This window comes from Phragmites australis, chromosome 9 (genome assembly GCF_958298935.1).
Source record: "Phragmites australis chromosome 9, lpPhrAust1.1, whole genome shotgun sequence".
Taxonomy (NCBI): Eukaryota; Viridiplantae; Streptophyta; class Magnoliopsida; order Poales; family Poaceae; genus Phragmites; species Phragmites australis.
The window spans coordinates 33,523,651-33,536,158 of record NC_084929.1 but is presented as its reverse complement, the minus strand read 5'-3'; the positions used below and the strand labels follow the sequence as shown (position 1 = coordinate 33,536,158).

Genomic DNA, 12,508 nt, shown 5'->3' with positions numbered 1-12,508 from the left:
TGCACGATTTATGCTAGTACAAGATATTTGCATCAAGAATTCAAGATACAGTAAAAGTTGGAGGTTAAAAACTTACAACTGACGACGAGTTCGACTACCTCGTACACATGTCTTCGCCAGAATAATTATCTTCTGCCAGAGTGTGGTACATTTTTATTGTTCTAGGGCTAGGAGAGCAGACACAAGCAGAACTTGCACAAACCCCATTAGTATTCTAGGTATCAGACCACTAACACAGCCACTAATGTTGTACTTACAATCAAGAATGGCTACATATATAAGCTAGTGAAACATCTGCTACGTGGGCTTTATTGTATACGGTGACAGCTAAAGGGTGCCCTGAGTTTCTTGGAAATGATTTAAGTCGATGAACAGAAGGGGACAACTGCTAGCAGTCACATCCGCTTCTCTGTTCAGTATCCGCTGGGACTTGTTCTGCAACTGTATTGAAGTAACTGGGGACAAAAAACGGAAGAAATGTAAACGAGTAGAACAACAAATTGAACACAGGGAGCTGACAGAATCCGGAAACCTGCATGAACGGAGAATGACCTGAACCCTTTTATATCTTTGCAAGTAAATATATATAGGTAAATTTTAGAGTTTTATTAAGGAAAATACATCCTTTCTAGTAGACCTTCAAATTGCAAATAAGCCTCTTGAGCCCATAAGGGAGAAAACAGCATGGGTTGAACTTCTTTGCATACAAACAAGAAAAGAACATTTTTTTACTTACATGTCTTGATCATGCTCGTGCTCCAAAGCAAGCTTGGCAATGCATAGAAAAGCAGTGTCAACATTGTAGTCCTCTTTTGCAGAGGTTTCAAAATAGGGGATATTGCCCTTGGAGGCACACCATTCCTTTGCTTTCTTCTCAGAAACCTGTCAGAAGACCGCAAAAGAAATTGCAGAACATTTCAAGTCATACATAGGAAACTTTGCCCGTTCAAGAAACTAACCATTCTTTTGCTTCCACCATCTAAATCAATCTTGTTCCCGACCAGAATGAACGGAAAATGTTTAGGATCTGATGGGCTAGCCTAAAAGGGAAAATGGCAAATTCTTCAGTTAGAGTATGAGTATCCCGATGCCATAATCTGTAGAGTCATAAGCAACGAAAACAGAACGTAGTAAAGATTGTGGCAATTTAAATACTGCACCAGACAAAGTAGATTGATGGGATAAAAGTTTTGACATGTTTGTTTGCAAAGGAACTTAACCAATGCATTTGGTTTTGGAGGTAAAAACATGAAGCCTTCAGAAACTAAAATGTACTTGTTATAGATGATTATACCAAGCATTTCAAGATTATCTGTTTTCAACGACAAAGCCCAAAAGTAGCTGCTAATGCCTATTTTTTGACATCTGGTACCTGAATCTGAGTATCTGACACAAAAATGGCATTGCGAGATAAAAAGTGACTTACTTGGTTGAGGAACTCATCATGCCAGGTATTGAGTGTGTTAAAGCTTCTCTTAACATTGACGTCGTAAACTAGCACGCAGCAATCTGCGCCTCTGTAGAATGCTACGCCGAGACTCTGGAACCGCTCCTGCCCTGCTGTATCCCATATCTGCAAAAGAGCAATGAACAATGACGACAGTTGCATGGCCCGTTTCCTCTTCGTGGTGCAAGAATCCAAATATGCACAAGATGATCTATCACCTGCAAGGTGACAAGCTTATCTTCGATGAGGACCTCCTTGGTGAGGAAATCGGCACCGATTGTCGCCTTGTACTGCTGGCTAAACTTCTTGCTCACGTATCTAATCATTGTCAAGCAAATCTAAGCATATCTCAATAGGTCGAACACCTTGAAGACACACTTTCAAATGCCAGTACTGTGACAAACAGGCCACAAAACACTTACTGTATCTCCGATTAATGAGTGAAGCGTAGTAAGGAATTATCGAAACGATGAATATTTCACTATATGATGTATATACAGCTTTCTAACTATAAAGGCCGGAGATTTTTTGCTTGAAGCTCAACACATCAGTTGAATAGATGAAGCAAAAAAAAAACACCTTTTTAACTAAAAATCTCATGAATTTCTCGCATTAAATCGCTAAGGTATCGAAGAAAGCACCGATCAATGGTACCCAGCTGAAGGATACTGGTTCATCAGCGACGTCTTCCCGACCCTGAACTCGCCAAACCAATACAAGTCAAGCTAAAGGTAAGCAAGCACCACAAACACGCCCAAATCGAGGGCAGAAGAACGGCAGGAAAAAAAATGGAGTCTCGCGAGAAGCGAAGATCAACAGCAAGGCGTGAACTGACCCGCTGTCGCCGAGGACGATGACCTTGAGGAGCGTCCGCCTCCGCGACGACTCCATGGGCGAGAGAGAGAGAGAGAGAGAGAGAGAGAGAGAGAGAGAGAGAGAGATGGATGCGTCGGCGATCACTTCTTCGCTGGTCTTCTCTCTCCCCTTAAGTTGTATCACGAGGTGCACGGGAAGCGAGGGAAAAAAAGGGAAGAGCGTTGAGAAAGCTGCGAGTGCGAGCGAGATTTTGGGTTCTGCCTCAGCTCTGAGATTTATACAAGATTTAAAATTTGTAGGTTAAAAATATATGATTTAAACATATATTTTTAGTTGAAAATAATAACAATATGGTTTAATCAAATATTATTGATCTTTTCATTATCTTTAGAGTTAGAGATGACTAGTTTCAGAAGTTCTTGCAACTGGAGCTGATGACTCGTTCTAAAAATCCTCAAAGATAGAGCTCTAACCAAATAGTTCGAAAAAATGGCCCACGAAACAGGTACTGGCGTACCGCAATTTGCATTCCTGTGCCAAATTTTCCCGGGCCTGGCCCAAACTCCAACCAGCCCACGAATCCGACGGCAAGAAACGTCGTAATGTGATTGCACTGAACTCTGGAGCTTTTTTATTTTTATATTTTGAAAATAAAAAGTTACAAAACTAGATGTTCGTTTAAAAAAATTATAAAAATAGGTTGTTGTATACCTTCATAGTTCACTTATCATGACAAATTACTTTTACAATGATAAAAGACAAATTTCGTTGGACAGACAACTGAATTTTTGCTTGAATTTTTTAGAGCTATATCATAGTATTCTCTACAACATATATTTTTCTAAAAAAATTTATGACTGTTTTGATAGTTTATTGAATTTTAAGAGCAATAGAATGTAATGTTTTTTTTAACCTATCGTTCGTTGGAAGGGTGATATCTTTATTTTTTTTAAATGTGTTGTTCGTTAGAAGGACGACACCTAATGGATAACAATAGCCTATTTTTTTTTCAAAATTTTCAAACGGATGCCTAGTTTTACAATATTTTATTTTCGAAATATAAAAAGAAAAAAATTCTGAACTCTGACGGTGTAAATGAGTGCACCTAGAAGAAAATCTATATCTATATCAATATAAAAATCAAGAGTTATCTTTTTTCTCGTGTTTATTCCGTGTAGTATACACATATCAATTTACGCTACCTTCTGATTTATTTTATCTAACAATCTAGATCGATTTGATGACATAACGTCTCATCTAAAGGTTCAAGGCTTCCGGATCCATCGCTTTCCTCCCCACTAAAAATCACACGCACACACGGATGACCACAATCTGCATTAAATGACTCAAATCAAATATTATTCTAATCAACATTAATGGCCTTAAACAAATACTCCATCCAATTTTAAATATTTAACATTTTAATCAGATCAAATATTTTTTAAGATAAATTTATACGTATAATTTTTATGTTTTCAAATTAAATACTTTGAAAGCTTAAGGTTTGATCTGATCTGATCTGATCTTCCCATACGATTCCCATCAATCTTTGCTCTTCCTTCCCTAATTTTACACGTGTCCTCTCCACGTAACAGCACCCACAGCCCCTCTCCCCTCTAAAGGCGACGCCATGACCACATATGATCGGTTGGATGCAATCCTGCAAAAACAGCGATCACGTGCTGCCATCGTCCGATAGCTAGCGAACAAGTCAGACTCCACATGCACGTACAACATTTGTCTATGCCGATATCGAGTCATGCGGTCACCTCAGCATGGCCACGCGACACAACAATATATTATAATATTATTGTATAAAAATACAATCATTAGTCACAATAACTTGAGTTATATATTCCAAGTCTAACCGCACAAACTGCGGCCTATTTTGCTAGTGCCATAAAATACCTTTTAGTTTTGTACCTTTTGGGATTCAATCTATATAGGTAATTTTCGCTCGCGTAATTATGTACTTACCGGTACAAAATGTGCAATTTATTATTTTTAAAACTAATAAATTGTAAACATAATATGTTCATTTCGAAATATTACATATATATATATATAAGACTCTGACGCATGTTGGAAAGACGGCTCCTCGTTTTTATTCAATTATGAAATTACTTATTAGTTTAAAAATAAAAACGGTTGCGTTCTAATGCTCTTAAAGTTCAAAATAATATCAAAATAGTTATGAAAATTATGAAAAATTGATGTGATATAGATGATTCTATCATTTAGCTCTACAAGAAATTTCAGATAAAAATATAACTTATACAATGAGGAAAAAAAAAGACAATTTTTGTGGTGCTAACTGCTCTCCTCTAGCTCCCGTGGAACGTCAAAACAGCCCGCAGCGAAACACGAGTACGACTGTGGAGTGCAGACTGCAGAGAGCAAGCGCAACAAGCCACTCCGACACTCCCCAATCCAAGCGCAGCGAAGCCGCAGCCACCTCGCCGCGATGAGCCGCCTCCTCTCACGGCGACAAATCGCAGCCGGCTCCGCCGCCGTCCGGCGATCAGCTTCCCTCGCCTTCTCTTCCAGGTGATCCTCCAACAATGACGCGCGCGGGTGGGTCGTGCGTGGCAATCGAGGTGCCGTTGCGTGATCTGATGCGAATTGGGGTATCGCACTGATAGGCAGTGGCGATTTTAGGCGCGATAGGGTTCCGTACCTATCAGGGTTGTGGCAGGGCATGCGTGCGATTGAGTTGCTACTACTCAGGCCGCACTAATTGTTGATGATAAGTTCACTTCGGTCTTCGACTGATTGTTTGGGTGATTCGCAGGTGGCTGCACACGCCGTCATTTGCAACGGTGTCTCCCCAGGAGATTTCAGGTTCCAGCCCCGCGGAAGTGCAGAATTTTGGTAAGGGCTCTGCTTGTGGTTTTTTTATTTTTGAAACCAATTCATTTTTGATCGATTACCAAGTGCATGTAAATGAAATGATGTGACTGTTTGTAGCATACTAGACTGCACCAGGTTATGTGTGCTCTCCATTTTGATGCTCAACAATGCAGATCTGATCTTGAGTTGCTTGTGCCTCAACCGCAATGGTTCAGTGCAGGGCGGCTGGACAGCGTCTGCTAACTGCAACTGGATAGTGGATCCTATAAATGGTGAAAAATTCATCAAAGTTGCTGAGGTTCAGGGAACAGAAATAAAGGTATGCTTAGGGATGCTTCTCCTATACTGTATTTTCCATGTTGCAGTCGGGCATGCTAATTCATTTTGATTTAATCGTTTCAACTTTCCTCTACTTGAACTTGCACAATGTTAAGGTTGTTATATGTAACCTGTTAAGGTTATGCAAACTTTATTGACATTACTATGAAACTGCAAAGATAGAATTGCTGTCAGTTTTAGAAAGTTGTATTTAACTTGTTTGATATTATTATATATCTATGTGCGAACTGAGCTTAGTTTGATTGGTAGAGCCTTCTGTCGAGGAGGCCGCCCACCTAGGCTCGAACCTAGGCGCATGCAAACCAGGTGGGCATAAGCCCCCCGTCAATTTTCTCATGAAAAAAAATTATATTCTATGTGAAGATGGAACTGTTGTCTGTTCTACAATCTGCTGTCTAATATGTTCTCATACAATATGATATTTTTTTCTTCTACAGCCATTTGTGGAGAGTTTATCTAAATGCCCAAAGCATGGACTTCACAACCCACTTAGAGCTCCAGAGAGGTCCGTGTAGTTTTCTTGTTGTATTTTGAAGTTTGAACATACTTGAAGGTTAACTTATTTTAGTTCTCCCCAAAAAAAAACTACTATAACATTTTCTTAAGCCTGATCCGCTTACCTACCCTCTCAATCTCTCTTCAAAATCATCATATCCAAAGTTTTTTTAGGCATATCCAAAGTTATTTGTTACTCTCTATTTGGTCATTGAAGTTTATGCTGTACAAATAATCTTACCATGATATCCTAGTTCTTTGACATGTGTTCCCACCTCCAAATCGAAAACTGATACAAATACATACTTTTATATATCTTGAATTCACAAATTCTTGATGCATTTTACTTTTCACATTCCCCAAGTTTCATTTTTTTTTGTTATCATAACATTTTTGTAATGTTTTTTTAACTCTAATCTGCAGGTACCTCATGTATGGAGATATATCTGCAAAAGCTGCACATATGCTTGGTCAACCTGAGGTATGCCATATTGATACTAAAATTTATTCAACTTTCTTTGTTCTCAGGAATATTCTGCAAATAACACTATTATGCTTGGATCTGCCCTGTGAAATACATTCACATTGCAAGATAAGTCATGTTGAGAAGAGATAAAGTTAACACTTCCTTTTCTTATATATTGCTTTTGCTGCTCATTGTTGTCAACATGCTGAATGCAGGTCTCAGATTTCTTCGCTAAACTTATCCAGAGAGTATCTCCAAAGAGCTATCAACAAGCTCTCACAGAAGTTCAAGTTTCTCAAAAGTTCTTGGAAAACTTTTGCGGAGATCAGGTATTTCAGCCTCTGTTTGCTTCTTTTTGTATGTTCTGGAGATGTTCATTTACATGATGACAGAAGCTAAGGTATGAGTAACTATATATGAGAATCTATCCATTAGTGTTGATCTTGGTAGTTGTGGCGTGTTGAGAGCGGCATCAATTCCAAAGTGCTCTTGTCTGCAGATTGGAAGAAAATGCTCCAGTTTGCAGATCAAAAGAATTTTAATCATATCTTCTCATCATTCACATCTTCTCTATCTGGTGTAACAGGTACGCTTTCTGGCTCGGTCATTTGCTGTACCTGGCAACCATCTTGGACAAAGAAGTAATGGCTACCGTTGGCCATATGGTCCGGTGAGTGTTCTAAACAGCTTGTTGTGAAAAACTATTGAGAGTTTTTGGATTCTTTTTTGTCTTTACTCTTTAGAGCACATGGAAGTCATGTGAAACAAGTCTAATTAATACAAATAAATAGAGGATAAAGTTGATTTACATGAAGCAAATATCTTAAGATGGTAAGCTAGCCTGGGTTGTTGAAGCACTTGTTCCTTTGAGTTATATTCCAATCTCAGTTTGAAGACATACTTTTTCACGTATGTGGACCGTCTTTCAACAAAATTTGTAGTAGGTGTTAGAAGGAGTAAGAATCTGAAGACCGCGAAGTTTTACTATGCTATTCAAAATGACAGTTGCCACGGATGTTTGCATGCAAACTGTAATCCAAAAATGCCTGAGTGTCATAACTCATTCCCTTTGATGTTTGCATGCAAACTGTCACATTTTTTTAATGGTGTTTTTCTTTATCCCACGATGTAACTCTATCTTATGCTGTATAACAATGCAAATTTGTCTTTTTTTCATTCAAATTTATGACATGTTAGAGCTAATATGATTAGAATCTGAGCAGGTTGCAATTATCACACCATTCAATTTCCCATTGGAGATTCCCTTACTGCAAGTAATGGGAGCACTATACATGGGAAATAAGCCAGTCCTCAAAGTTGACAGCAAGGTTAGCATTGTGATGGAACAAATGCTTAGGTTGCTTCATGATTGTGGATTGCCAGCAGAGGATATGGATTTCATAAATTCTGACGGCGTCACAATGAACAAGCTGCTTTTAGAGGTATGAATGGCTATTCTGTAACTTATTGGTAGAATCCAAGTTATAGCAATATAGAATAACCAGTTAACTCAACACAATGTCACTGTTTTTGCCATGGAAATTGCTTTGGGATAACAAACTTTATTATTTGAAGTTATGTACACCTTTTTCGGTTTGTTTCCTAGTGTACTCACTGCTATGTTCTGTGACAAACTAGTTCCATGTCTGAACATATACCTGTTCTTCTTAACATTTTTAGTTTAAAAAATGAGAGCTGTTCATGTCACTGATAAGCACCAGTATGTTGTGCTTCAACTAATCTAGTAACGTTTCTATTTCTTGCTATGTGGTATCATGTTCAGCTGTTGTGGTTTTAAAGAGTTAATACAGAACAAAATGCATCTGCTAGTTTTTCATTCAATGCCAAAAGTTATTGTCGACCAAGTGGGCTTACACTCTGCTTACAGGCTGCAGAATTTATGCTTAATTTTTTTCGTGATCTCTTGTAGGCTAATCCGAAAATGACCCTTTTCACTGGAAGCTCGCGGGTAGCAGAGAAACTGGCTGCTGATTTGAAAGGCCGAGTCAAGTTGGAAGACGCTGGTTTTGATTGGAAAATTCTTGGTCCAGATGTCGAAGAGGTATGAAGTCACTTCTATTCAACATTTAAAACCATATATATTCACATTCAGAATTGTGACTTGACTGGATGTTGTGATATTGTGCTCAAACAGGTTGATTACATTGCATGGGTTTGCGATCAGGATGCTTATGCTTGCAGTGGTCAGAAGTGCTCTGCTCAGTCTGTTCTATTCATGCACAAGGTAAAGACTGAAGACTGCAGTTGATGTGCCTTACTTTTCTAGTGGCCTTGGGTTGTGATTGTGGACTATGCTCATGTCTTATGCTACATAATGTTTCTTGGTAGGTTGATCTATGACTTGTAGTCCCAGTTGTCTTTCGGTGCTTGTTTTTCTTGTAGCTTGGTCAATGCTAAGTGTAAAATCACCTGTCTAATCATATTGGTCTAATGGTTTTTGTTATTTGAAGACAATTGATCCAATGCTGAAGAGGATAAAAAAATGTTGTGGATGAAAGTGCTATAAATGTTTATGCGCTTTGGTAGCTATTTGTGATCTTGCGATTCCCTTTGAGCATATTTCACATTGCAGTCAAATTACTCTGCATCTTTGTTCTTAATTTTTTTGTATAATTTGCTTCCACTTGCAGAATTGGTCTTCTAGTGGGTTGCTTGAGAAAATGAAGAAACTTTCTGAAAGAAGGAAGCTCGAAGATTTGACAATTGGCCCGGTCCTTACGGTAAGTGGACTGTTCTAGCAAGTAATCATGTACTGTTCTTCATTACTTCCATGCCATGATGTGATTTGGCAGCATTTAGTAGTTTAAAAGCTTAATCAAACAATAAATGGAGCCAGGTAATAATTTTTGTTTCCTGTTATTTTAATAGATGTGAGGTCCAGACATCATGTAGTGTGTAAGACCAGGACACAAAGGAACTTGTCATTGCACAGTACAGGTGTCCATCTAAAAGGTCAACATATGGAGAAAAATAACTTGTAGCCATTCATCACTGATTTTTGTGTGTTAAACTGTTTATATGGTTGCAAAACTGGATGAGTGGTATAAGAAGATTTTTTTTTCTTTGTAGAATTAATTAATCTATTGCTCTTTCCTGATCCAGGTTACTACAGAAGCCATGATAGAGCACATGAACAGCCTTCTCAAAATACCAGGATCAAAGGTTCTGTTTGGCGGTGAACCTTTGGAGAATCACTCTATTCCAGAAATATATGGTGCTGTGAAGCCAACTGCTGTATTTGTTCCTCTAGAGGAAATCCTGAAAAGTGGGAACTTTGAGCTTGTGACAAAGGAGATATTTGGTCCGTTCCAGGTAATAGACCCCAGGTGCAATTATATCATCATAATGAAAAAGAAAACAGCAATACTCTATGGCAGCCTGTCATTCCTGACACTAGTGCTACTATCTTCCACAAAACGTAACGTAGAGGGACCCATGGTAACCGAATAGCATTGTTCCTGGTTATGGACTGCAACCTCTACATTCTCTTTGTAGAGTTCATGCCTGTATTTTGTCTAGGTTGCATAAAGCTTCAGGAATACAAAATTAATTTTGATTGCTGCTTGGAATAATGGCATTCCTATGGCAGCAGTATAAATCTAGTACGTACCAAGTACTAACCTAGTCCGTATTTACCTCAGATGGACCCATGAGTCCATGATTATGGAGAAGCATAGTTCAAAATACTATTCTTGGTTATGGACTGTACCATCTACCTGTAGTTTTTGCCTGCAATCATTCGAAGCTGCATGAATATTGCACAAACCAAAGCAATCTTTATTGTTGTCCTTATCACCCATACTGACTACTGACATGCTTAATTGGGAAACTACAGATTTCTATGGCATTGATGTATTCTAGTAGTTTTACTTGGTTTTAAGTTGTAATTCTCTGATAACACTCTGATCTATTATGTATCCATAATTCAGGTGGTTACAGAGTACTCTGAGGATCAGCTTGAATTAGTATTAGAAGCCTGTGAAAGGATGAATGCACATCTGACTGCTGCAGTAGTTTCAAATGAACCGTTATTCCTGCAGGTAAGTTGGTTTTGTTCTCTGTTGGGTGTTGACACTTATATTCATTTACTAGATTGATTATCTTGAACTCTATATTTCTAGCACGAAACCGCTAAAGTAGGGATTTCTCAAGTAATCTTAACAGTACTTACAATATTTGTGCAATCCATTAGTTTTGCTATCACCAACAATCAAACACTTGAATGGCCTCATCGTGTTGAACTTATTTTGACCCTTATCTCGTTTTTCAGGAAGTACTTGGGAGATCTGTTAACGGGACAACATATGCTGGAATTCGAGCAAGGACCACCGGCGCTCCGCAGAACCACTGGTGAGCTAACACTCAACACCAATCTTTGATTGTCAATCGTTGATCATCAATGATCACCGTTGTATATGGACAATGACCAGCATAATAACATTTTAATTCCTTGGTAATTCAGGTTTGGACCGGCTGGTGACCCGAGAGGTGCAGGGATCGGAACTCCAGAAGCCATCAAACTCGTTTGGTCTTGCCACAGGGAGATCATATATGACATCGGGCCCGTGCCCAAGAACTGGGCACTTCCTTCTGCAACATAAATATGTTGAAGTTCGCGCTAGCTAGCTAGCTAGAAGAGGAGTTTGCGTCAGGAATAAAAGGGGAAGAGAAGCTGACAGGACCGGAGTAGTCAGGAACAGAAAACGTTTTGAATTATTTGCCCGTTTAGGCATTTTCTGTACCCTCCAGAAACACAATAAAGGGTAGAAACACAATAATTTGAATAAGGATGTATTTGATTCATGGGACATCCTTGGATGAGATATGGCTATCCAGGTTTTTGAGGGTGTTTGTTTATAGGCCAGTCTAGATGGGATTGTCACTTTGAGCGAATATTCTTAAAAAATGCTGGACGGACCTTCTATGTTTTGGATGAGCTATGAGCTTTATTACTGTTTATTACTGTTGATGTGATATATTTTGGTTGATGGATGAGCTATGAGCTTTATTACTGTTTATTACTGTTGATGTGATATATTTTGGTTGATCAGAGTAAATGCACTTTTTTTATTAGCACACTTTAAATGATATCATCTTCTAAACCGTTTATTTCATTTGCGATCTGATTGTATCATTATATTTATTGTAACTAAATAAAAAAAGATCTCATAGAATTATATTTTGATGTAAAAAATATATATGACAAGCGAGTCCTACAAAATTTTAACTAATGCTATTCAAATTTTATTCGTTCAACCAAATAAAAAACAAATCATCTTATTCATATTATTAAACAAGGAATTAGATCACTCCATCAAACAAAATGGCCATATCGATCCAACCTTCCTCCGACCAAATTTGCACGCCACCCTCGGCTGACTGCCTCTGGCTGTCGATTCACGTGTCGGACGGCGGGTACCCTAGGATGGGCGAGAGGCGGATGTCGTGGGCTCGCGACCGCGGGGGCAGGCAGAGGCGCTCGTGGGTTGTGGCCGTGGCGCGGCCTGGCTAGGCCATGGGAACAGGGAAAGCTGCCCATCAAGTTACGGCGATGAGATCAAACGAGACAAGGCCACATAAGGATGTTCAGTGATAGAAGAAAGCAAGTTCGGGTTGTTAAACTAGACAACTCCAAGGGCATGTTTCATAGGTGGGCCGTCCAAAATATATTTAGATTCTGTTTGTTTTTATTTTGATTGTCATAATCTGAATTTTATAGAGAAGTTTTTTCTGAATAGATTATGAATTGTGAGATTTTATAAGTATAACATAGGGTGTGAGAATTAGATTGTGACTATTTATTATTACTTTTGTTTTTAAACTAAAATATATAATCAGAAAAAAAATAAAAGCTTAGCCCAGCCAAATCGAAGCTCAGGTTTCTCAGACCGCTGCTGCTATCTTGTCTTTCCACAACATGGCGCCAAAATATCTTTTGGACTCACCCGGGAATAATACTTGGCTTCTGGTTGGAAACGCAAATATGCTGCTAACGAAAATGTAACACACACACACACACTCTCTTGATTTCACGCAGCAAAAGCATTTCTCAGCCGCCATCAGACAAGAACCGC

General features: G+C 38.7%; 2 protein-coding genes across 2 annotated transcripts; one reads left to right on the top strand and one right to left on the bottom strand.

Moving 5' to 3' along the window:
• Positions 1–2,490, bottom strand: LOC133929308 (ras-related protein Rab7-like). The gene is made up of 7 exons (XM_062376011.1): positions 2,283–2,490; positions 2,117–2,143; positions 1,666–1,765; positions 1,427–1,573; positions 960–1,040; positions 737–882; positions 1–455 (listed from the first exon to the last, which is right to left on the bottom strand). The coding sequence occupies exons 1-7, from the start codon at positions 2,336–2,338 to the stop codon at positions 389–391; spliced, it is 624 nt and encodes a 207-aa protein (XP_062231995.1). The 5' UTR covers positions 2,339–2,490; the 3' UTR covers positions 1–388.
• A 2,111-nt stretch (positions 2,491–4,601) lies between these two features.
• LOC133929305 (probable aldehyde dehydrogenase) lies at positions 4,602–11,370 on the top strand. The gene is made up of 15 exons (XM_062376008.1): positions 4,602–4,810; positions 5,055–5,134; positions 5,329–5,432; positions 5,890–5,957; positions 6,371–6,428; positions 6,629–6,742; positions 7,000–7,083; positions 7,637–7,855; positions 8,344–8,475; positions 8,569–8,658; positions 9,065–9,154; positions 9,537–9,746; positions 10,364–10,474; positions 10,705–10,784; positions 10,897–11,370. The coding sequence occupies exons 1-15, from the start codon at positions 4,728–4,730 to the stop codon at positions 11,033–11,035; spliced, it is 1,662 nt and encodes a 553-aa protein (XP_062231992.1). The 5' UTR covers positions 4,602–4,727; the 3' UTR covers positions 11,036–11,370.
• The last annotated feature ends 1,138 nt before the right edge of the window (positions 11,371–12,508 follow it).

Bases quoted from the DNA above. Each gene is read 5' to 3' on its own strand.
- LOC133929308 (XM_062376011.1), bottom strand. From the start codon at position 2,338: ATGGAGTCGTCGCGGAGGCGGACGCTCCTCAAGGTCATCGTCCTCGGC. The intron at 1,041-1,426 runs GTAAGTCACTTT...TTTCCCTTTTAG, and splicing joins ATGATGAGTTCCTCAACCAA to GCTAGCCCATCAGATCCTAA. The intron at 883-959 runs GTTAGTTTCTTG...GTCTTCTGACAG, and splicing joins ATGGTGGAAGCAAAAGAATG to GTTTCTGAGAAGAAAGCAAA.
- LOC133929305 (XM_062376008.1), top strand. From the start codon at position 4,728: ATGAGCCGCCTCCTCTCACGGCGACAAATCGCAGCCGGCTCCGCCGCC. The intron at 8,659-9,064 runs GTAAAGACTGAA...TTCCACTTGCAG, and splicing joins CTGTTCTATTCATGCACAAG to AATTGGTCTTCTAGTGGGTT. The intron at 10,785-10,896 runs GTGAGCTAACAC...TTGGTAATTCAG, and splicing joins GGCGCTCCGCAGAACCACTG to GTTTGGACCGGCTGGTGACC.